Here is a 26162-nt window from a genome sequence, read left to right as displayed (position 1 = left end):
AAAAAAAAAAAAAGACAGATGTTTCCTGAGAATCAAGAGGAGAAAAGCTTTCTATTTACCTGTGGAAATTCAAAGCAAGCCTGTCTGCTCAGAAGACAAGGAGTATAAAAGGGCATGGTTCCCTGGGAAGGTTGGAAGGCCACTGCTAAAAAGCTTCCCAGGGACCTTCTTTACCTTGTGACTTCCATAGCTCAGATTCCAGCCTCCCACCATGCCTTCTCAGATGCCTGACTTCTTAATGATTGGTCCTAAGGGCCCATCCAAGTGCTCAGTGCTATTATTATTATTATTGCCATCAATTTCTGAGCATTTACCATGTACCAGGCCCTATGATAGAGCACTCAGTGCATTTTCTCATTTAATCCTCACACCAACTTCATTTTGCAGATGAGAAAACTGAGGCACAGGACATTTATGTAGCTTGCCAAGGTCACAAAGACAGTAAGTGAGAGCTGGGATTTGGGTTCAGGCAGCCTAGCTCCACAGTCTATGCTGTTACTATGCTCTTCTACTTCTCTGAATGATGATAATAATAATAATAAACATTTATTAAGAATGTACTAGGTGTCAGCCATTCTGTAAGATAGGTACTTCATTCCCATATTAAAGATAAGAAAACTGAGGCTCAGAGAGATTAAATAGCTTTTCTGAGGCTGCACAATTAGTAAGTAGTGAAGCATTTCCAAAAACATATTCTGAAAAATGCAGATCTCCAAAGAGAAAAGTTTCCATAGTCATTTACATTTGGAAACCGTTGCCCCTCTAGGATATCTGTGGTATACATCAGCATATTAAAGTCTCACATGAATGCTTCAGTAAAGAATCCTGATCAGCTTTGATTAGGCCAGCATTTTCCACACTGGTTTAACCATGGGGCTCTAATTCTTCCAATACCTGTCAATATTCCATAAAACCAGCACTAACCAGTCTCACTAGACATGAACCAGGTACACTAGGCTAGGATGTAAAGCTGGAAAGCCAGGTTTTCATTTGCAATGAGAACTAGGATGGATGAGATGTTACCAACGAAACCAAAGAAATGCTTGAAGATTTCTCGTTTTCCAGCTTTACTTTGCCTTGTAGGTAGAGCTGCTTGAGAAGCCAAGGCAGGCCTCATTTCAGGGGCACATTATCATGCAGGGAGGGAGGGTACGAATAGAGAAGGCGAATCCAGGAGTACCAGAGGAGCAGCGCCTTGAACCTCTACATGCAGGCGAAACTCACGTGGCCCCTCACCCAGAACACGGCAACAGCATCTTAACTGGGTTCACCTTCCAGCATTGCCCCTTCCAACCCCTTTTCTACTCTGCCACCAGAAGCAGTTTAAATATATATAAATCTAATCATGTCAGTTTGCTGTTTCAGATTCTTCTTTGGATCCACCATGCAATTAAACTCCTTCACATGGTCTCCAAGGCTCGCGTGACGAGCAGGCTTCTCCTTACTCTTCCACCGTGGCTCCCACGAGTACATTTCAGCCAACCATCATCTTTCAATTTCTTAAGCAACTACGCACTCTCTTGCCTCAGTCTTCAGGTATCCTTCTTTCTCCGCCTGAAGCATTCCTCTCCATCTCCCTTTCCACATGGACAACTGACCCCTCTTTTGACCACTGCTTATGTCTCACTTCCTTCAGAGAACTTCCTTATTTTCCACCTTGTAAATGTGGGTTAGGAGCTCCTCCCTGATACTCCCCTCAGTACTCTTTACTTCCTTTGTCAGAGATGTCTGACACTGTGTCATAATTATCTGTCCACCTTTTAGCATCTACTGCTGTGCGTTTACTTAGCTAGTAGTTATTAGACAGTTACCTAATCAACATTTATACCCATGTCTTGAGTGGCAACATAAAATAGCACACTTATAACATTCCCATAGGACAAGAAGCTAGGGAGAATATTAAATATATTAAATGCATACTTAGGGGTCAAAATTATCTTAAGAGCATGGGACAGTGAACCAAACTCAATAAGAAGAAACTTAACACATGCAAAGTCTTAACATCAAACTAAACAGAAGAAAACAATTGCACAAATAAATATAGCCAAATAGCAACATGAGTGGGTGACTTGTAGGGGCCTCAACTGAATTTTGATCCACTGTTGCTAGAAATAACATTAGAATGTGTTTTAAGGGAGGCTGAGGCAGGTGGATTACCTGAGGTCAGGAGTTTGAGACCAGCCTGACCAATATGGTGAAACCCCGTCTCTACTAAAAAAAAAAAAAAAAAAAAATTAGCCAGGCGTGGTGGTGTGAGCCTGCAGTCTCAGCAACTTGAGAGGCTGAAACATGAGAATTGCTTGAACCCAGGAGGCAGAAGTTGCAGTGAGCCGAAATTGCACCACTGAACTCTAGCCTGAGCAACAGAGCAGGACTCTGTCTCAAAAAAACAAAGCAAAACAAAAAAAAAAAACAAAAGAATGTGTTTTAAGGGTTTTGCTTTATCAGATGCATAATATAAATCAATAGTGAGTTAAGAGTATCCGAGACACTAATAATATCTTGAGCTGAAATAATAGAAATACACTATTTATTTTAAAAGATGTAATGGTCTCATTTTTTGTTGTTGTTTTTTTTGTTTGTTTGTTTTTTACAGAAAAACCACAACTAGAGTAATGTACTTAATTCCAGAAAACAACACTTCAAAAGAGAAATTGACAAAATGGAAACTATTCCCAAACAGAGTGTTGGATAAAAGTTCTAGAAATAACTTCTTAAAAACAGTTAAATAGTCTGGGTGCGATGGCTCATGCTTGTAATCCCAACACTTTGGGAGGCCGAGTGGGCAGATCATCTGAGGTCAGGAGTTCAAGACCAGCCTGGCCAACATGGTGAAACCCCGTCTCTACCAAATTTTTTAAAAATACAAAAATTAGTGGGGCATGGTGACGAGTGTGCCTGCAGTCCCAGCTACTCAGGAGGATGAGGCAGGGAGAACTGCTTGGACCCAGGAGGTGGAGGTTGCAGTGAGCTGAGATCGTGCCACTGCACTGCAGTCTGGGCAGTGGAGCAAGACTCTGTCTCAAACAAACAAACAAACAAACAAACAGTTCAATAAATGAAGAATGTTTTACTCAGAAAAAAAACCCTATGAGCAGTCTTTAAATACCTAGAGAGTGCCAGATAAAATGAATAAGAGGTCTTATTCTATATTTATCCAGAAGTCAGAACGAGGACCCGTGGTTAGAAAAATTACAAGGAAGCAGATGTCAGTTTATCTTAAGAGAAGTTTCCAAATAATTAGAGTTGTTTAAAAATGGACTGTTTGCCCTATGAAATAATGAGTTCTTTGTTCAAATGGAAGCTAGAAGCCCAAGTAGTAGGGCTCTCATGAGAATGTTTCATATAGGATATAGTAGTTTTACCAGATGGCTGAGAAAATGCTACTGCTGTTCTGTGAGATTCCGTAAGGATGTAATATCAGTATATTCCTTCCATTGGTACTGGTAAGTGGAGAACTGATGAAACCCATTTCTAAGGACTTTGTTTTTTAGCTATTTAAAAAAATTATTATTTTAAAGACGCTGTGCTAAGAAAGAGGACCAGAGGAGTTGACTGCTAGGCTCCTTTTCAACAGGGACATTTGTGCTTCTCCAGCTCATTCTTGGGTTGGTTTATCACTGGGAATTGTGGTCTTAATAAGACCAGAGAACTCAGGAGAATAACAGCTTGGAATAGAGAGGTCTAGAGAATTAAACATCTTTAGCTCACAGCATAATGGAAAGAAAGTGCCCTTCAGGGGAACGTGTACTACAACAGGGCTCTGAGATGAGGTAAAAATAAAACTGCATCCTGCACTTTCTACTTGCTGTAATGCTGCAGTCAGAGTAACCCATGGAGCACCATGCCCTGTGAAATGGCTGTCACAGTTTAGGGGCAGTGAGCCACAGTAAGCCTAGGACCCACTATGTGCCAGGTACAGGGCCAGACCCATTGCATCGTTATCTCATTGAGCCTTCATAGACATTCTAGGGTATTAGTATCTTCATTTTAAAATAAGAAAAATCAGATTCTGAAAGGTAAAGTACCTTCACAAAGGAATTTTGAGACCTGAGATTCAAACTCAGGATTGCCTGAACTTTGAATTGCTCAGTAGTGTTTCAGGGATTCCTGGGCTTTAGGACCGAAGAGGATCTTAAAGAGCCCAACTTCTTGGTTTTGACTACGGAACACAATGGGGTCCAAAGGGACCGGGCATCCTGCACAGGATTTACATGTGAAGGTAAAGGAAGCCATTCGAGTATGTCAGGAGATGCCCCAGTACAAGCTCAGCAGCTGTGTTTTCTGTGCACACGGTACTTATAGCCATGAGGGCAAATCATGCATCAGGCAGGGGCAGGGAGAGGGAGGGCAAGAGGCCAGGGCACCCCTGCTGACCCTTCTACCTTCCCACCCCACCTTCTCCCCAATAACCCTTTACAACACCAAATGCACATACAGAAACCAGTCTCTAGATCTTGTAAAGTACAGTGAGGACAGGCAGTTAGGATGATTCCCTCTTTCATCTATGATCATTCACAGAGGGGAAGGGGAAAAGGGCAGGAGGAGAGCTGACTTTCACGTGTAATACCCTTTGCTAAATGCCTGCATACGTGTCATCTCATGCCATCTCCTGTCACAGTCCTGTAAGATGGGGAACATGTTAGGCTATGAAATGAATATTAGTGTCTCCATTCTATGATGAAGAAATGAATTTAAGTCACACATACAAAGTTAGACAACTAAGAAACATATGATTGACATTTACACTCCTGATGCCACGAATCAAAAGAAAAACCTGTGAATGTCGGCATCAGACAGTCCAGGTTTTGACTTTTGAACTGGCCCGTTAGTAGCTAAGGAAAGCTGAGGATAGTTTCTGTGTAACTGAAAACAATCACATTTATCTCATGGAAATGTTAGTGTCCTTCTCCAGACCTGCTCTCTCTCTTTCCTGCATTTGAGGGCTGAGATCTACTTTTGGAATTACAGAGGGAGGGGACATTTGACCTTCTTGAGGTAAAAGGAGAATTTTGGATTAATGATTAACTTTGTCCTTCGAATGTCCCCTTGAGGCTTTGTCAGATTTGATTCCTTCCTTTGGAAAGATAAGAAAATTGAAGTGGCTATTCCCTGCTTCTGCCTGGTTAGTCACAGAGTGAGGCAGTGACATGATGGGAAGCTCCTAACATAACGAAAACCAGCGTGAGACTGAGAACCTGAAGACTTCAACTCTGGCCCTAGCTTCTCTGTGTTTGGATCTCCCAGACAGGCATCCATCTATCCCACAGTGAGTGCCTTGTGGACTGAAATGAGATCAAAGGTGGAGACAGCTTTAAAAAGCTCTCTTCAAAGACAAGAATGTCACAAGAGGCTGACTCTCGAGACAGTGTTCCCCCTACCCCCGCCTCCTACAGAGTTTCATTCAGCAGACCTTGCTACCTGCCTTCTTCAGGAAAAAAAAATCTTGTTTTTGAGTTTGTGTTTAAACTAAAGTTGGTCAATTATTTTCTTCAATTGTTTTTCTTGTTCATAGAGTTTCTTAATGTCACGAGCGTTCACCTATTCAAGGAGAGATGGGACACTAACAAGGTGGACCACCACACTGACAAGTATGAAAACAACAAGCTGATTGTCCGCAGAGGGCAGTCTTTCTACATTCAGATTGACTTCAATCGTCCATATGACCCCAGACGGGATCTCTTCAGGGTGGAATACGTCATTGGTGAGTGCCACGTGCAAGCCCCAGTCTTGACACCATGGGTTGCATTGTAGAGAGAGGTAGGTACAGGCACAGTTGTGTGATTTCCTAGTGTCATATGTCAACAGTGGTGGGAGCTGGAATGACATCCAGCCCCTGAATCACCCTGCGCTCTAAGACTGGTCTGTATAGTGCCAAATATTAATAACGTGGGCCCACCCAAAGGGAAAATCTCATATAAATAAAAGTAAGTAAAACTGGTATAAAGTGTCGCTTAACTAAATTATTCTTCCTTAAAAAAATGGTTTTGGCGTCCTATGGTTGTAACTTTTATCTCCATGATTTAGTTGGTCTCATGTGCTGAAAATGTTTGTAAATCTTAGCATACAATCCATGTATGCATTCCCAAAGTTGGTTCTGCTCTGATCTAGTCCCATGGGATGGCCCATGAAAAGTGGATAGTCCAATAAAGTTCACTAAACACTTTGTACTTTAATCACCTCTTTTTTCTTTCTTTCTTTCTTTTTTTTTTTTTTTGAGACAAAGTCTTGCTCTGTTGCCCAGGCTGGAACAGTGGTGCGATCTCAGCTCACTGCAACCTCCGCCCCTGGGTTCAAGCGATTCTGGTGCCTCAGCCTCCAGAGTAGCTGGAAAAGCACTATATTAATAAAACTTTGTAAGTTGGCTAGATAGAAGATAAATATATAAAAGTCAGTAACTTTTATCTTCTCCAGCACTAAGCACCAGAAATAGACATAAAAAAAATTTCACATGACTAAAACTATAAAATATAGGACTAAAAACCTGAACACACAACCTATATAAACCAGCTATTAAATCTTAATAAAAACATGAAATACCAATGAAGAATCAAACATGTTCTTGAGTGGAAAGTCTTTCTTACACATTTTTAGTCTCCCAAGCTGTTGGTCAAAGAATATGAAATTTCAGTTAGATAGAAGGAATGAGTTTTAGTGACCTATTCCACAGCATAGTGACTGTGGGCTATAACTATATTATTATATTAACTATAACTATATATATATAATATATAACATATATTTATATATTATATATACATATATACTATATATACATTATATTAACTATAACTATATATATATAATATATAACATATATTTATATATTATATATACATATATACTATATATACATTATATTAACTATAACTATATTATAGTTAATAATAATGTATATTTCCATATTACTAAAAGTAGATTTTAAATATTCTCACCACAAAGAAATGTCATGTGAAGGAATCGATATGTTAATTAGCTTGAATTAATCAATCCACAATGTATATTTTTATCAAAACATCACATGCCCAAACCCCATAAACATATACAATTATGATTGTCAATTTTTAAAAGCCTCCCAAAATTAATATGTAAATTTAATGCATTCCCAATTAGAAACCCAATGGAGTTCAGAGTTGTTTTTGGCTTTGGTTTTGTTTTTTTGGACTTGTATAAAATAATCTTGAAGCTCATTTGAAATAATAATTACCTGGTGATAACCAAGGAAATCATACAAACAAACAATAAGAGTATTTTATATCAGAAGCAGTTATCAGAACATACTATGAAAAATATTTAGGAGGACACAGTAGAGAATCCAGAAATGGATTTCAGTATATGACTTAATATGATTGTTGGTTTCATGAAGAAAAGCCTATGAGATTTTGTTTGTTTGCTTTTAAATAAATGATGCTGGAATAACTGGTTCTCCAACTGGAAGAAAATTTAAAAATTGACCCTCATCTTTTATCCCCTATACAGTAGTAAATTTCAGTTGGAATAAGTATTAATGCAAAAAAAAAACAAGACAGTTTTTTGAGGAAATTTAACAGACTTAACTAAAGATTGGAAACTCTGACACTGTAGAAGAAAACAAAAACCATGTACAGTTATGTGCCACGTAGCAACATTTCAGTCAATGACAGATCATGCATAGGTGATCTTATGAGATTATAATGGAGCTGAAAAAGTCCTATCACCTCGTGATGTCATAGTTATAATATAATAGTGTGATTACTTATTTTTTTAAATGTAGTATAGCCTAAGTTTGTAGTGTGTATAAAGTCTACAGTAGCATGCAGTAATGACCTACCTTCACGTTCACTCACCCCTCACCCAGGGCTACTTCCGGTCCTGCAGGCTCCATTCATAGTAAGTGTCCTATGCAGATGTACCATTTTTTACGTTTTATACTGAATTTTTACTGTACTTTTTCTATGTTTTTATGTTTACATATAAATGTTTCTATGTTTATATATAAGTACTTAACCATTGTGTTACAATTGCCTACAGTGCTATATTCAGTAAAGTAAAACACACTACGAGTTTGTAGCCTAACAAGAATAGGCTCTGTCATATAGCCTAGGTGTGTAGTGGGCTGTACCATCTTTGTTTCTATGATGTTCACACATGACAAAATCGCCTGCCTAACAACATATTGTATCCCATGCGTGACAACAAATGTGCGTTTGAAGCTCTGAACCACAGTTCTGCTGCAATTATGAAGGAATTTTTAACTCCATCTCTAAAGCCAAGTATTTAGGGTGGGGAGAAGAGGAGAGGGAAGCTTCAGCTCTGAATTGGACTTGTCTGAGGTTTGAGACACTCTCATAAACTGTTCAGAAAATAATTATGATAATGGAAGTCTTAGAAAAACTGGTAAGATGAATGCCTTAGGAAACAAACTCTGAGAAGACTTGTGCACACAAAGTTTACTGGGGAGATCTCTCAAAATCAACATCTGCAAGGGAGTGAAGGAATCAGTGTTGGGCAGCGGGAGGAGTTGAACTGCAGTGCAGACAGGGGCCCCGTGGATCTCAAGGTGAGCTCTAGCCATGGGTTGGATCTTCAGAGTTGTCTCGCCTTGAGCCAGGGGTCTGGGCCGTTTATACCTTTTATACCTTGACTGGGGTTGTAGCCTTGGTGTAATTGGTTCTCTATGGCTGAGGGCAACCCCTGAAAGCAACTAAATGAATGAGAATTGTTAGTCACCAACACTCCCAACAATGGGAAATGTCCAGGCAGCACACCACAGCATCCACTACAGTGAACATTTTAAGTCTTCTTCTCTTTTTTACATAAGAAATACTATTACTTTTGTTCCCTCAAAAAAAAAGAGGGGGGAAAGCATACTAAATTGACTTTGAGATAAAATCTTTACATTTTTTAAACAACATGTATTCTAAACCTTTCAGAGCCCATGATGTGTACGTTCAGAGTTAAGCTATATTCTAATATGTGTGGGACATTATAGGCCACATGTATTTGAAGATTTTTCTATTATAGGCCACACACATTTGAAGATTTTCCATTGCCCAACCTGTTGTAGATACAAGCAAGGCAAATGACAAAATTCCACACTCTACTATTTAGTGTGGAAATTAAGCACATTTCCAAGGGCCTTGAAGGACCCACGGTAGAGGATTTATCTTGCTCAGAGTCCTTTCCGCATCTCATGTCATTCAGGAAGTTACATGACAGCCTCAGCTTCATTGCTTCCATAGTTATAAGACTGGAAAAAAAAGAGCATTGCTGGGAAAATAATTCTCTTAAAATTCAGTGCCTGTTTCAATAGGACTGCATAAAGCCAAGGAAATTAGATTTTAAGGGTAATTGCTATAATGAGAAGAGACGAGTATAGAATGTGAACTAGAAATGAAATTAAGTGCAAGGGTTTCTATATACAGCTGCACCTCAATTTCCAGAAACTCAGAATGTAAAAATGATGGTTTAAAAAACAGAAAAAGAATATAATTTCTATTCATTTTTAAATATCTGGCAACACTGTTTCAAGAGAAGATCCATTTTAGCTAACATTTTACAATCAGCTAGATGTCTAAGCATTTGAGATGTCATTTACTATTAACAGTGAACCAAACCTTAACATAAACTAAAAAAAAAAACAAAACAAAACAGAAAAGAGAATACTTTGTTAAAAATAAAGGGCACTTAAAGGAATCTCTACCAGTACATCTTTAAGAGTGTTTATAACAAGAGACTTACCAACAAAGATTAACTTACTTACTCACTATATTAGTCAGGGTTCTCTTGAGGGACAGAACTAATAGGCTATATATATGTGTATGTGTGTGTGTATATATGTGTGTGTGTACGTGTGTGTGTGTATGTGTGTGTGTGTGTATATGTGTGTGTGTATATGTGTGTGTGTGTACATATGTGTGTGTATATATGTGTGTGTACACATGTGTGTGTGTATATGTGTGTGTGTGTATATATGTGTGTGTGTGTATATATATGTGTGTGTACGTGTGTGTGTGTATATATGTGTGTGTGTATATATGTCTGTGATATATGTGTGTGTATATATGTGTGTGTACACATGTGTGTGTGTATATGTGTGTGTGTGTATATATGTGTGTGTGTGTATATATATGTGTGTGTACGTGTGTGTGTGTATATATGTGTGTGTGTATATATGTCTGTGTGTGTATATATATGTGTGTGTGTATATATGTGTGTGTGTATATATGTGTGTGTACATATGTGTGTGTATGTGTGTGTGTGTACATATGTGTGTGTGTATATGTGTGTGTGTGTATATATATATAGTGTGTGTGTGTGTATACATATAAAGGGGACTTTATTTAAGTATTAACTTACACGATCACCAGATCCCACAATAAGCTGTCGGCAAGCTGAGGAGCAACGAGAGCCAGTGCAGTTTCCAAAACTGAAAAACTTGGAGTCTGATATTCAAGGGCAGAAAACGTCCAGCATGGGAGAAAGATGTAGGCTGGGAGGCTAGGCCCGTCTCTCCTTTTCAAGTTTTGCTGCCTGCTTTGTATTCACTGGAAGCTGATTAGTTTTTGCCCACAAGACTAAAGGTGGATCTGCCTTTCCTGGCCCACTGACTCAAATGTTAATCTCTTTTGGCAACACCTAAGATTAATACTTTGAATCCTTCACTCCCATCAAGTTGACACTCAGTATTAACCATCACACTCACTATATACTTTAAAAAAAAATTATTTTAGGTTCAGGGGTACATGTGCAGGTTTGTTATATAAGTAAAAACAGAGCTGTTTCATAAAGCAAGTTATTATTATATTAAAAGTACTGAAAAAATAGCTTTGCACTTAATTGCTTCCAATTTGCATTCAGTTCTTTGTTGCAGCTGCTTTCTCATTCCCTGTACCTGTATAGATGAGCTGAGATGTGTTAGTTCACTGGAGCTTCCCCGTGTTGCTGTTCTCGGAACCTAGGTCATGGGATTTATTTATGTGATTCTGCCTTCTAACCAATTTCCTTCCCGCCCTCCCTCCCTTCCTTCTTTCCTTCTTCCTTCTTACTTTTTAAATATTTAAATAAATAGGGTCTCTTGGATGGTTTGCTGGACTTTGGGTAAAGAAGGTGAACTGGAGAGCTACTGCCTTACCTGGCCAGGTCTTGATGAGCTGTGCTGCAGGGGTTCTTTGTGCTTTGATAACTGCGTTCATTAGTTGTTGGCAGAGCCCAGTTATCTCTGTGAGTTAGGTGGGAGGTGTTAATGAATCTGAGGAGGTGGGTGTGGCTGAAAAATGTCCCGGGAGCCTGCAGGGACTTCTCTCTCTCTCTCTCACCTCTGAGCCTGCAGTCATGACAAATCATGCAAGGCAAGGAGGAGAGTGCTAATCACAGGTTTTACTAACCTGTGGCTGAGGCTGTGAAAGCTTGGGAACAGCTTGTGGTGTTAATTTGCTGTTACTTTGACATAGGCCCCTGCTTTTTTGATACCCAGTTGAGGGAGAAATCCCAAGCTGTGTTTCTCACCAGCTCTCCCCCTCAAAATAGCAGAGATTTCACTCCCCGAGGAGCCCTCCGAAGTGACAATAGGGTCCGTGAGCAAGTTTCTTTCTCCCTGGGGTTCAACCACGGGAACCTGGGGGTGTCCAGGTCAGCACTTTGGAGATTCTCCTGACCTTTCCCTCAATTCTGTGATGGCCCCCACAGATTCAAGCTTCACATTTCTGGTTACAGCAGAAAGATGAGGAGAAGGATGGCATTAGCAAGACCTACCCCACTTATCAGGAAAACAAAAGCTTTCCCAGGCACTTTTGGCATCCATTTATGTCTCATTTGCTACCCTTCGCTGTAAGGGAAGCTGTGAAAGTATTCCCTTTTTCCAGTCTCTTCAGAGGAGAGGGCGGAGGGAGAGCTGAAAGTGGGTGCTGGTGGACCCGCAGTCATGTGTGCTGGGCACCCCCCTAGCTGGGCCATCCTGTGAGCATAAAAGTGCAGTCCTAATGCTGGCAGCATTGAGGCGGGTTGTTCATCACCCACTCAAGCATTTCTAGGACTGGGTCAATTGCACATGTTCTGCATCACAAAACCCATAAAACATGGAAATGTTATCAACAACACTTTAATATCTTTATTTCACTTATTTCTTGAGTAGCGTTTATCGAAAGCCAACTAGGGTGTTGGATGCTGATGTGTTTTCAGGGTGGGAGTGACATGGATGCTTCTCATTTGAGATAGCTTGCTCTAGCCCACTTCAAGGAATCGGGGCAATTCAAGACTGGAGAGGAGATGATCAGAGCAGAGGATGAGAGCCTGGGTTACGGCTGCAGTTGTAGACATGGACAGGAGTCATAGGGTTTGAGAAATATTTAGGAGGACTTGTGTTGGGTAGTCTGTGAGGGGTGAAAGGGAGGAGGGTCAAGGTCAACTTCCAGGTGGCTGGCTTATGTGACTATGATGACAGATGCTAGCACTTCCAAATGAGATAAAGAATGCCTGGAATTCCAGAGGGAAAAAATCAAGTGTGGAAAATGATAATGGTGATAGTAGCTTCATTGATAACTCACTGGCATTGGTGCTGTCCAGAGGTGCTGTGTGCCTCCCATTTAATTGTTCAAGCAGCCCTCTGGGCATTGGACTATGGCCATCTCCATTTTTCCCATGAGATAAGGGTTGAAAAGATTAAGTAATTTACCCCAGGTCACACCTGGAAAGTGTGTTCGGACCTCAATCAGACCCAAGCAGCCTCTTCTACTTACAATGCTTACTACCTCCACCAAGGGAGCCTCCACCAAGGAGATGGTAGAGGTACGAATGTGATTCTGTTTGAATTGGTGAGTGTGAATTACTTGAGGGACTTTCAGGTAAGCCTGTCCAATAGATAATATGAGTCTGAAGCTTAGGGAGGAGGTGTGGGTTGGACAGGTGATAATTTGGATATCATACACACGTGGGCAAGCTCACTCAGAAAAAGGTCAATTAGGCCAGCAGTGGACTGAGGCTTAAGCCCTGGGGAAAACAACTTCTAAGGCATCCCTTCAGAAACTAGAGCCCTTGGAGGAGACAAAGACCAAATGAGCAGATAAACAGAAGGAAAATAAGGGGAATGCAGTGTCACTAAATCCAGAAGAGTTGCGTGTTTTAAGAGGAAAGCATGACCAATGTTATTAAATATAACTAGGAGATACAGTGAGATAGGAATTTCCCACTGGAGTCAATAGTTAATGGGACACTGGTTGAACTCGGGGAGATTCCAAATTTTAATGGTCTAAAAGTCAAGGAGATGTGAAGAAATTGATGTAGTCAATTTGGATGAATCTTTAAAGAAATTTGAAGGGGAGGAAAAGAAAATTTGGATAGTAGCTAGAGAGGAATGCGGGTGAGAAGAGGGATGTTTTGATTTCGGTATTTGTTTCAGGATTGGAGGGACTGGAAGATGTAGCAGGCAGAGAGGAAAGAAGAATTCTGAAGATTCAGGAGGGACTGGAGGAGAATCCTGGAGGAGGTAGAAGCATAGAGGACAGGGGCATGGGTGAGGGGCTGAGTAGGAAGGAAAGTCCCTCATCTTCCAAGATTGTCAAGAAAGAGGTGAGGGAGAGTATGACTGCCGTAGGTGGAGAAGTATGAACTAAATCTCATATCTGACAGTCTCAAGTTATTTAAAGACGTAGGTGGTGAGCAGGTGCTGCAGGGTCTTGGCGGGCAGAGGAGTACCCTTCTATCTGAAAACATCATCCATATCCTTTAAGACTATGTCTTCCCATGGATTTTTGTTTCAGAAAGTCCAGGTGAAATCATCATGCTGATGTGTGATTTTCACGTACATAACATAGTTTCTCTATTGAGAAATGTCTTGCCCCAAATTATGCAGCTTGTAACGTATAGAGAACTATTTCTTAGCCTATAGTCTTTCAACTATTTTATGCTGCATTTTGGTGAAAATAGACAGCCTATTTCATCATTTTGAAGCAACATTTATATAGAATGTCATTTCAGACTTTTGCTCCTATGGGTTTCTGCATTGATGATCAACGTGTTTATTTTTAAGCATCTCTGTGAAGTGACTAATAATGGCATCTAAGAAAGTAGGACAGTGTTTCCCAGAGTGTGTTCTCTATGAACACCTGTCATGTGAGATGCTCCTCGGGGGGAAAAAAGTTCCATCGTCAAATACATTTGGATCATGCTGTGTTTTGTGTTTCTCCTCATAGAGGCCCAAGGCACATTCATATATAAAAGGCTGTGAGTAGACAAGCAGCCAAAAAATGAATCTTGTTTAGCCCAACAATTCCCAAAATTGTTCTACTATAAACACTATCCTAACACATTTTTATTTTTATAATACCATCTAATAAAGTGCAGAACTCATTCCAGGAAATGCTGGACTATAGATGCATATTACCTCTATAGAACACTGAGGCAGGTGGACGGCAGATCTTGAACAGATTCGTAGTCTATGTGTTGTGATAACTTTATATCCATTTTTTTTTCTTTTTGACACTTAAGATTTTGTGCAAACATTGAAATAACTATCAATTTGGCATTCATTTTTAGTAACTTTTCAAAAATAATTGTTAAGAGTATGTTCTTATATTTATTTCTCAGATATTTATTTGGCTTCTTTTAAGCATAAAGTCTATTTATTTTCTTTTTGAATGTGCTTATTAAACTGTTTTTGAATACTTCATATGTGCAAAGCATCATATTGGGATTAGAGTAGTAAGATACATTCATCCCTTGCCTCCAGAGTATTTGCTGTCCAGAGGGGGCAGTCTGAGTAGGAAAGGCTGTGTTCAGTGCCAGCCTTTTGAACAAAATGCTTAGAAGCCACCTTGGAGGGAGCGACTCATGGCAAGAATAGTTGAAAGAATCCCCCACAAAGTGCTATTTGAGGTGGGTCTCAAAAAATCAATAGAAATTGACCCAGGGGAATGGAAAATGTATACATTCTAGAAAAAAAAATAGAAGAGTTCAGTGGAGCATGGCATTCGGGAAGCACACTGATGTCTTTGTATGACTTGATAAGAAGTTTAGATGTCATTCTATGAACAGCCAGAAGCCTCTGTAGTAATATTTTAGATAGAGTATTAATATCTGATTTTTTCCTACTTTTTAGATTACTATAGCAGAAGTGTGGAAGATAAATGGGAGGACCAAGATTTTGTCAGGGACATTAGTAAGAGACTCAAGGGGGAAAAAAAATCTCACTAAGTAATAGGATAAATGGATGCTGCATGAGTGTGCATGATTTTTCCCCTCCTTTTTTCCCCCAAAGGAACTTATCTTTACTTCTATAACTAGAGGTAGTAAAATGTGTGTGTGTGTGTGTGTGTGTTTGCATAGTAAAATGAGACTCACCTGTAGTGAAGTAACACTCTGTGGTCTGAGGACTAACAATATGCCCCAGTGGCTGGCCCTCTGCCGTCTGTAGGTCATGCCAGGGACAACAGCTCATGTGATAAAAGGGCTAAATGAAGCCCTTTTGGTGGGGAAGGAGGGGGCTTGGACTCAGGCAGTGCCCAGCAAGAACCTGACCTCCACCATGGATAGTAGTGACAGAATCACTTTACCCCACCCCCCATCACGTTACTGTTTCCTCACCTGAAAATAGGGACCATAATATTTATTTTAAACAGCCATTTATGGGTTAAAGGAGATCATGTATAGGAAACCACATTTTTATTCTCACAATAAACTAGGAGGCAGGGAAGGTAGAAATAAAACTTAATAAAAATATGGAAACCAATGTTCACAGGGATTAAGTGACTCACCCCAGGTTGTGGGCAAAGGATCTGAGCAAACATTTCTCAAAAGAAGACACCAAAATGGCCAATAGGCTTACGCAAAAATGCTCAACACCTCTAATCATCAGGGAAATGCAAATTAAAACCACAATGAGGTGCCACCTCATACTTGTTAGAATGGTTACTACTAAAGAGAGTGATAACAAGCCTTGGCAAGAATGCAGGGAATAGAGAACCCTATACACTAATGGTGGGAATGTGAATTAATGCAGCTATTTTGGAAAGTCGTGTGGCGGCTCCTCACAAAACTAGCAATAGAACTACCATGTGATTCAGCAATCCCACTTCTGGGTATGTATCTAAAGAAAATTGAAATCAGTATGTTGAAAAGATGTATGTAGTCTCATGTTCATTTCACTGTTACTCACAATAACCAAGATATGCAAGTAACCTAACCAATGGATAAAGAAAATGTGGTATATAGACACAATGGAGTACTATACAGCCCTTAAAGAAGGAAAATTCTGCCTTCTCAACAAGGATAGAACTGGAGAGCACTATGCTAACTGAAGTAAACCAGGCACAGAAAGACGAATACTGTATGATCCCATTTATATGTGAAATCTGAAAAAGTCAATCTCACAGAAACAGAGTAGAAAGTTGGTTACTAGAGGCTGGGGCTTGGGGGCAAAGAATGAGGAAAGAGAAGATGTTGATCAATGGGTACAAAGTCTCAGTTAGACTGAAAGAAAAAGTTTTAGTGATCTACTGCACGGCTTGCTGACCACAGTTTAAAATAATATATTGTATATTTCAAAATTGCTAAAAGAATAGATTTTTAATGTCTTCACCACAGTTGCCTTTCTTTTTTCAATGTACAGAGAAAAGAAAGGTAACTATGTAAGGTAATAAGCACGTTAATTAGCTGATTGAATCTTTCTACAATGTATACATAGATCAAAACTTCACTTTGTATCCCAATAAATTCCCCATAAGTGATTGTCTACATCTACACACGCACAAAGAAAATGCTTCCAAAAGCAAATAGGAGGGCACTGCTCTCATGTCTTTTGTTTCCTGATGGCAAAGACAACCATCACTGAACCTCCCAACAAAAATACCCAGTGTCCTTGTTACATCCATTCTGACAGCTTCATTTGTCAAATAGGGGCTGTGACAACCCACAGGCCAAGTTGTGCCTGGAATTATTTGCCAATAGTTCTAGTTGAAATGATAGAAACAGTTTAATCTCAAAGTAGGTGGGATAGCCATCCATATTTTGGTGTCAGAGACCTTACCATGTGCTTCCTCAGCCCTGCCCTGTCACCCATATCATGTCTACAGAGCTGGAGTTTCCGAGTGAAGCTTACGGTCCTTAGGGTAATAGAGTCGCTCATGTCTTTGTCATATCAAGGGTGCCACACAGAGCACTTACGAAGGGCCATGGGTATTGGAATGAGAGCACTCAGAACATTCACAAAGACTTCCTCCCTGACTGCCTCCTCTGCTTTCTCCCCTCTCTTTCCTATTCCCCTAATTTGCCTTCACCTTTGCTCCTATGTCTGTTTCTCTCTGTCTTCACACTTCTATGTTACGATGACCTCTTTCACTTACAAGAATTTATAAATGTGGCTCATTTGCACCCACATAATTGAAACTGTACTCCACCAGAAAGCACCGATCTGAACTCAGGGAGGATGGACTGTGGGTATTCCCTGGATTTTTAACATAAATTCTAAGACATTTTTGCAGCGTATGAAGCAAGGGGTGAAAAAGGTGGGGAAAAAATATTTAATGAAAACAAATGTGCCCACTGTGATACCTTGCTCGTGAGTCTCCAATATAAAAAGAGAGCATGCAAGTGAAATTAAAGCCCACAAAAGAAAGGATCCAGGTGGACTAAATATTCTTCATCTGCGCCCTCCAGTTACTTCAGAAGCATGTTGTAAGGATGGATGAGGGAATAACTGGAAGCTCTTTGAACTGCTTCGTGACAGTTGCTTCCTAATAAGATGACCCAATTACCAGCCTTATTTTCAATATTGCAACTATATAGGAAAGTTAAAGTCTTACAGTATTCCTTAAGGAAGGATAACCTTCATAAAATGCTACTATAACAGCAGCTAGAGCCAGAAAACCATAAGACAGGCTATAAATAGCTATACCTCTCTCTTGCTACCCTCTTCACCCCCTCTTTCTTCTCAATATCTCAGCCTCTTTTCTGATCTTTTCTCTTCTTTCTTAGGATTTCTATTACTTTCCATCTCGGTCTGCCTGTTTCTGTCTTGCTCTTGCTCTCTCTCTGTCTCTCATGCATACATACACACTGTCCTGTGGATGCATGTCTAGGTGTTAGTGGCAGCAAATGTATTGGAGTCCCACGGCACCAAAGTATGTTAGCAGCCGTGAATCCATATGGATCTACAGCAACCTCAATTCTTGCCTCCTTATAAGGCAGAAGGAGAGACTGGGGCAAGTTTTAGAGCAGGAGTGAAAGTTTATTCAAAAGCTTTAGAACAGGAATGAAAGGAAGGAAAGTAAACTTGGAAAAGGGCCAAGTGGGTAACTTGAAAGACAGTGCACAGTTTGACCTTGATTTAGGGCTTTTGTTTGTTTTTTTGAGACAGAGTCTTTCTCTGTCACCCAGGTTGAAGAGAAGTGACGCGATCTCAGCTCACTGCAACCTCCACTTCCCAGGTTCAAGTGATTCTCCTGCCTCAGCCTCTCGAGTAGCTGGGATTACAGGCACTTGCCACAACACCCAGCTAATTTTTGTATTTTTAGTGGAGATGAGGTTTCACCATGTTGACCAAGCTGGTCTCAAACTCCTTACCTCAAATGATGCGCTTGAAAGTGCTGAGATGACAGGCAGGAGCCACCGCACCTGGCTGACTTCGGGTTTTATCTGTTGGCATACTTCTGGGTCTTGCGTCCCCACTCCTGTGATTCTTCCCTTAAGTGGGCTGTCTGCACATGCAGTGGCCTGCTAGCGCTTAGAAGGGGAGCATGCACAGTGCATTTACTAGTGTTGTACTCTTGGTCACTCGAGGCATTTTTTCCTTACCAGTTGAGCGTCCCTAGAGGAAGAACACATACTGGTGAAATTCCGCCATTTTAACTCTTAGCGCGCATGCGTGAGCCCACTCAGCCAACTGCTGAGGTCTTATCGGGAAGCTGCTGATCACCAGTTTCAGGTATTTCTGTTTATTGGGAGACTGCCCTTCCCTGGCACTGGCTGGGACCAATTATTATTTTAGAGAGACAGTTTAACAATTGCCTGACCATCACCTGATGGTTGCCTGCCATTCCTGTTGTGTGTGTAATGGGGGAAGCCTTCTCCTCCCCTACTCATGCCTGACTAGGTACCTACGGTAGCATAGGTATTTACTCATTTGTCAGAGGAGTAATGGGAGTTACCCTTGGGAGGTGGGTCTGACAGTTTTTGTGTCTGTTCATGAGTATTTCTTTAGCCTTCAGGAAGCTGGGGCTGGATGTTCTAAATGTGCTGCCCATCTCTGGCTAAAGCCTAGCTTAGCCATTGCGATGCTCCTTCCCTGCACTGTTGGAGGTTTTGCTTTGGCTTCTTCAACTTCCTTGTCTATTTCCTGTCCAAATCTGTTTACAGATCTCTATGACATCTTGTCCCATGTCTGGTTCAATGAATTTCTGATGCAGAAACCTCTGCTGTGCCCAGCACTTTGTGACACCCCATAGGGGGTTTAAGAGGAATGAAAGACCCCATCTCTGTCTTTTTTCTTTCTGAGATGGAGTATCACTCTGGTGCCCATGCTGGAGTGCAATGGCACAATCTCAGCTCACTGCAACCTCTGCCTCCCAGGTTCAAGTGATTCTCCTGCCTCAGCCTCCCAAGTAGCTGGGATTACAGGCACCCACCAGCATACTCAGCTAATTTTTTTTAATTTTTTTTTATTTTTAGTAGAAATAGGGTTTTACCATGTTGACCAGGCTGGTTTCAAACTCTTGAACATCTCTGTCTTTAAAGAGCTTACTGCAGTTGGAGTGAGAAGAATTCCACAAACAATGAACACAGTCATAGACTATGTAATCAAGAGCTATACTGATACAGTTGCCTTCCAGAAATGTGTGACATGGCTGACAGAAGGGACTCTGGGCAGTCAAGAGCAAGAGAATCAGTTAGAGTTGAAGGGTAAAATCTCAGAAAAGGGCAGGGAGGTCTTGAGATGACTCCTGAGGAATTGGGAGCATTCCAAGAGGGCTAGGAAATATATACCTTCCAGGCAAGGAGGACGGCATTCTTGATAGTCCAGGAGCTTGTTGTTCTGCTGATGCACACAAGCTTCTAGTGAGAAGGGAATATTTTCCTGAATCAAGTTTCTGGCTGATTTGGAGTTTGGGCACCACTCAGTTTCAAGGCTCTGGAGTTGTAAGGAGCTTGCAGTGGCAGGAAAGGCCCATCAGGCAGGCCCATGAGGAATGTGCTCCCCTTATGGAATCAGTCTGCTGTTACTGCTTGGTTAGTGCCCACGGTGGACAGGGGCCTTTGGTATTAAAGCAATTAATTTTACAAAAAGAGGAAGAAAACCTTATGTTTTTGTGACTAAAATGACGGAAATGAAGTAGTGGAGACAGCTGCAGTGGCATTTTCCATCAAACAGCTTTTCTATTTGTGCAACATATTTCTAAGTGATAGAAAATGACACACTCTCTCCATTACTTCACTTCCATCATTTCCATCATTTCAACCTTTTCTAACTTTCATATTTGTGAAACAAATTGCTTTAAACATGTCAAAGACATTTGAGTAGAGTGTTAGCCAAATTTTAAAAATAAAGATGATTCATAAAGACAGTTCTTGTGTTTATAGCCATCAAGACAAAATTTCAGGAAAAAAAAAATCACAGCCCTAATTACTGAAGGCACAAGCATAAGGTAATCATCTTTGGAAGTTAGAAACAAATCTCTTTTTGCTCTCTGCCTCTTTTCCCTTAGATTTATATGGGATGGTAAACCTGGCTTTGTGGTGCTCAATCATCCTTGCTTTAATGATTCACTAAGTAACCCCTTGCAAGTTGATTTCTCCAGCCTCTGGATTTATTTGCATTGTTATGCAATGTGTGGAACACCTCACTGCTGTTCTGCTCCTCACCAATTAGTTTTATCTTCTCTTATAGCTGATGCTTCTTGAGGGGAAAGGCCACCTTGCGTCTTTTGTTAGAGATAGGATGTTGCCGAGGGTAGGGCAACCAGGAGGCATCCCTTAGCATGTAATTTTGAAGAATCGATATTGATGCTCCAAACAAAGTTGGTTCAAAAATGTGTCTCTTAAGAAATTTAAAAACCTACATCACTGATGGAAAAAAAAAAAGGAAGGATGTGAATATACAGGATAATTGTACAAAAATTGAGTACATATATTGTTGTTGTTTAAAAATTTAAAAAATTTTTGAAAGAAACTCCACTTTACAGAAAATTTACAAGACAAACCATACAAAGAACTGTTTTTTCCCAGAACCATTATTAGAATTATCGTTCTGATGTCTCATCATCCCTGAATATTTTAGTGTGTCCTTCCTACGAGCAAAGACATTCTTCTGTGCAACCATCAAAATAAGGAAATTAACACTGATATTTTATGGTAATCTAATCTTTAGAACACATTTGAGTTTTTCTACTTGTTCGATAATGTCCTTTTTAGCAAGGGAAGCTAGTCCAGGATAACATGTTATACTTAGATGTCATGTCCCATGTCTTTAGTTTTCTTTAATTTGCAACAGATTCATAATCTTGCTTTGACTTTCATGATTTGACACTTTTGAACATTACAAGGCAGTAATTTTTAGAATGCCCCTCCATTTGGGTTTTACTGATGTTTCCTCACTTGATGTTAAAATCAAGTCACGTATCTTTCACAGGAAGATTGCAGAAATGATGCCGTGTTCTTCTCGGTGCCTCCTACCTGGTTGCACATAACTTTTACAGATCCCATTACTGATGATGTTAACTTAACCACTCGATTAAGGTGGTGGCAAAGGTTGAGTACCCAGGAAGTAGACTGTGAAATTAGCATGCAAGCCGTCGATGAGGGAGTGACATTGGGATCAACTCCTATGGAAGGAAGCAGTATTGGGCAGTGGGGGAGTCAGGCTGCAATGCAGTCACACCAAAGACCTCAGCTGACCCTCTGTGAAACTCTGGAGCTGAGATGGCTCTTCACAGTTCTCCTGAGATGGGGACAAAGGGATGGGGCTTTGTTGCTCCGTAGTGATCAGTCACTGGATGTGAGCCATCCCTGGAATGAGGTGTGACCCTGGATGAGGCAGTTTTCTTCTGCTAAGGCAACTCCCAAGAAGGGCTGAACCACCAAGCACTATTTTCTGTCATCACTCCCAGCAGCTGAGGATAAGCTTGTCTGTCATTTCCGAAGGTGTCTTGGGAAGAACGTCACAGAGCCCAACACAGAGGTGACTGTTGGAGTTGCCCCTGCAAAGTTACTCTTTGTTCCTTTTATAGTTAATAAGTACTTTATAAGAAATTATCTTGAGACTATAAAATCCCATTTATTACCAAAATTATTATCGATAGAATGATTGATTAATACCAGGATGAATCCTGATTTTCTCCTTTAATTAAATAGGTTATTTAAATATTTTATTATCATTAAATAACTCAGTGTTCAAATAGCTTCAAATAGCCTCGATTTTGCCAGTTGGAAACTATTCCAACTAGTTTTAGTATCCTTACTTCCTCATTGTCTGGCACAGTAAGATGTTTCAGGCCCATTTTGAATTTTCCCTGCACCTACCCTCAAAAGAACCATTTCTCTAAGGAGAACCATTTCTCCGAAGAACTCTGCTTCAGTTTAATAGAAAGTAGTATTTAGAAACCAAGATCTAGGTCCTAGGTGTGCTTGTAACTATTTTACCTCCTTGCAGTATTTCCCAATTCAACCTAGGTATATCTCACTCATCATTCTTTTCACCTGTCTGTCGTACCTGTGGTGACCCCTGATTCATGACTCTTGTCCTCCACACGTTTCTTTTTTTTCCTGAGACGGAGTCTTGCTCTGTCGCCCAGGCTGGAGTACAGTGGTGTGATCTCGGCTCACTGCAAGCTCTGCCTCCTGGATTCATGCCATTCTCCTGACTCAACCTCCCGAGTAGCTGGGACTATAGGCACCCACCACCACGCCCAGCTAATTTTTTGTAGTTTTAGTAGAGACAGGGTTTCACTGTGTTAGCCAGGATGGTCTTGATCTCCTGACCTCGTGATCTGCCCGTCTCGGCCTCCCAAAGTGCTGGGATTACAGGCTTGAGCCACTGCACCCAGCCGTCCTCCATACATTTTTTATCCTTGAGCTTGTCATTTACTGAGTCTTCACAATGTGCCGACAGTGTGCTTTGTGTTTGCATTAGTTTTATGTTGCTGTTTTAACAAAATATCATAATCTTAGTATCTTAAAACAACAAATATTTATTATTTTGATATAAGGTATAATGATATATAAAAGGTGTAATGACATATTAACTGAGCTCCTCCTACCTAGTGTCATCCCTTAGGGAGGAATCAGTGGAATTCAGATCCTGATTATTCCAGCTCTAAATGGTCCAGAATAATCAGGATCCAATGGCTGGTCCTGGTATACCTGGTCTGACATTGGGCCTGGGATCTGGAAAGGTCTTAGAAGAAATTACATTGAGACTGTAAAATCCCCTGAGCAAGAAGACAAGGTCTTCAGAATGTGAAGTAAAGAACATGCCCTCTCCCAATTTTATGCAATGAATGAAATTCTACTATGGCAATTTATTCATTTAAGATGTGAAGGCATTATTTCCTACAAAGTATAAACATGGAGGTAAGAAGAAGTATTAGCACTCTTCTTAGTTAACATTTTAGCAAAATGAATTTATTAGACTCTTGCCATTACCTGTTAGCTGAGACCAGTTCCCTTAGAATGAGTTGCCAAATGACTGTTTTCATGGGGAGCCATGTGATGTTCAGTGACTAGGTGCTGCCAGGGATGCTGGCCCAGATGAGTCCCAAAGTGAGGATTCTCTAGCCACTCCACAAGCAGTATGAAGCTCCAGGGTACATGCTTAAAGCACTCTGGAATTTGAGTAGTGGCAGATGTTTTAGACGAAATTCCACTGTGCCACTTTCCAAAGCACTGGAATTAGGTGTTATTTATGGAAGGCGATACTGTACCCCTTCAAGCCCACAAATAAAGAGGTACTCATCAATGACCTTTATTAAAGGCAAATCATTGTGGAACACATGACCAGTGGAAATGAGAGGAGATTTGAATATATTCCAAGGCCTTAAAAAGATGTCAAGAACAATTGTGTTCTTGACACAAGGCATCCCTAGGCAAGGATGGTCCAACCTCAATACTGTTTCTTTACATCCCTGTTTCAACTGCATCCATGGTCTCTTATGTTGTTTATCTATGTCACTTGCAAAAAAACTAGGCTTGAATACAGTTTTTTTAAAGTGATGCTTTTAAATGTAAGCAGTAATCAACTTATGAAGTAACAATGAGCATCTATAGTAAGCAAATAAACATCCACACATAAATATACATATGAATAAACAAAATGCAAATGTGTGTCTTTCTTTCTGCCAATCCTTTGAGTTCCATATTTGTTGTCGTGTAGTTAATAAAGTCATAGACTTTCCCCACAGCCTACTACTCTTGCCCTGTTATTCTCACGTGGCATTAGTATTATGAATTAAATTACAATCTAAACTTGGATATTTAATTATAAACCCATTGAGCACAGGAAATGTATCATATCTCAGCACATTCACCACCCCATCTCCTCCAGACTAAGTAGTATCACTCTGCTCATCATAAGCACTAGTAAACATCTGTTTAATATTTATTGAGTATGTGTTGTAAATATCCACTTGTAGGTTAATATTAGATTGACTGCACCATACTCCTTAGAATGTTTGCTATGTTGATTTTTGTTCTTCCAATAATTGTTTTAATCTCTGGCAATACAAACTCATTTAACACTTGCTTTTATATATTGCATTCATATATACTCCAAAGACAAACAAATACTTTTTCAGAATTACCAGTGATTTATTCTTATCCTTAAAATTGACTGTTTTAGCAGACATGTCATCAGTTGGCCTGTTTTGTTTGGAAGATATTCAGCTAAACTTTCTATCTTTGTTGGCTAATGACACTTTATTTTTTAAGTCAGTTGCCATGATTTTAATGAAATGAGTCCCTCTTGTAAAACCTAGAATCCTCATCCTGCTCATATAATGGATGGAACACAAGCAAATGAGCAAACGGTGCTTTGGCTCCATAGACTTGCCATTTGCTGGGGGAAATTCAGTTGTTGTAGGAGAGAATTCTTTATGGTATGTGTTCTGAGCTGACTGAGAACATGAAAGAGATGGGTCTCGAAGCTGCTAACTGCAAGGCATCTGGTCAGTGACCTTCATGTTCAGTTCAAATTTTGCCTCCCCACCAAGTCCCTCTCCACCCCTTGGGCTTCCAGACCCCAGCACGAGGGGTCAGAAACCCAAGAAATATGAAAACATTCTTTGTCAGTTGAAAGAACTGCATAACAGTTGGGGTCATATGGGGCAAAAAACTGGGTATGCAGTTTGGTTTATAACTGTGAAATCCGGCAAACTACAATAAATTAGACATTGCAACACCAACATCCTATTTCTCTCCCTCACATCTCTAGATCTTGAAGAGTTTAACCTCCATGGATTGATAGGATAACAGTCTTGTTTAAACTCATGTCAAGGAAGGTCTGGAAACTGCCCTAGAAACAATGGTCATGTAGATGAACTTTGTACTTCTGGTGGCCACATTTTTTATACCATGTACCCTGAGCAATTTTCCCTATTTCCAACCTCCACTTTCCTCCCTATTTCCAACACCCAGTTCCAGCTTTTAGGAAAAGTACATAGTGCAACAAATTTAAGCAAACACATTGCTTTTCCCAGGGATATAAACATTTCAGATCATCTCTAATTTCTCTTCAGTTGGTAGGATTTTCATTACCAACAAGCAAAAGGGGGATATTGGGAGGTCAAGAGATCGTCATAGTAATCCTGATTGCTCTCCTGCAGTCTTCACAGAACAACCAAAGTGATTTTTTTAAAAGAACTTAAAGCAGATCATGCGTCTTTTCTAGTGACTGCTTTTCTCAATCCGAACAAAATCCAAAGCCCTACAAAGCCCTGCTTGATCTGACTCTCTCTGACATCATCTCCCATGGTTTCCTCTGCTCCAGGCACTTTCTCATCTCCCACAATTCCCCTGCTCGGGCACCATTGCCTCCCACAATTCCCTCTGCTCCAGGTGTCTTATCTCCCACAATTCCCTCTGCTCAGGCAGCTCATCTTCCACAATTCTCTCTGCCCCAGGCATCTTATCTCCCACAATTCCCTCTGCTCAGGCACCTCATCTCCCACAATTCCCTCTGCCCCAGGCATCTTATCTCCCACAAT

At 40.4% G+C, this 26162-nt stretch overlaps 1 protein-coding gene across 2 annotated transcripts in view; it reads left to right on the top strand.

Moving 5' to 3' along the window:
• F13A1 (coagulation factor XIII, A1 polypeptide) overlaps positions 1-26162 on the top strand; it is a 167260-nt gene that overhangs the window by 15219 nt on the left and 125879 nt on the right. For both annotated transcript variants that reach the window (XM_011984597.1, XM_011984598.1), the window contains one exon: positions 5516-5704. In XM_011984597.1, coding sequence (XP_011839987.1) covers positions 5516-5704 — 189 coding nt within the window. The remainder of the gene's footprint in view (positions 1-5515; positions 5705-26162) is intronic.

This window comes from Mandrillus leucophaeus, unplaced genomic scaffold, assembly GCF_000951045.1.
Source record: "Mandrillus leucophaeus isolate KB7577 unplaced genomic scaffold, Mleu.le_1.0 Scaffold27, whole genome shotgun sequence".
NCBI lineage: Eukaryota > Metazoa > Chordata > Mammalia > Primates > Cercopithecidae > Mandrillus > Mandrillus leucophaeus.
The sequence above is the reverse complement of the archived record's forward strand: the minus strand, read 5'-3'. Positions and strand labels throughout refer to the sequence as shown.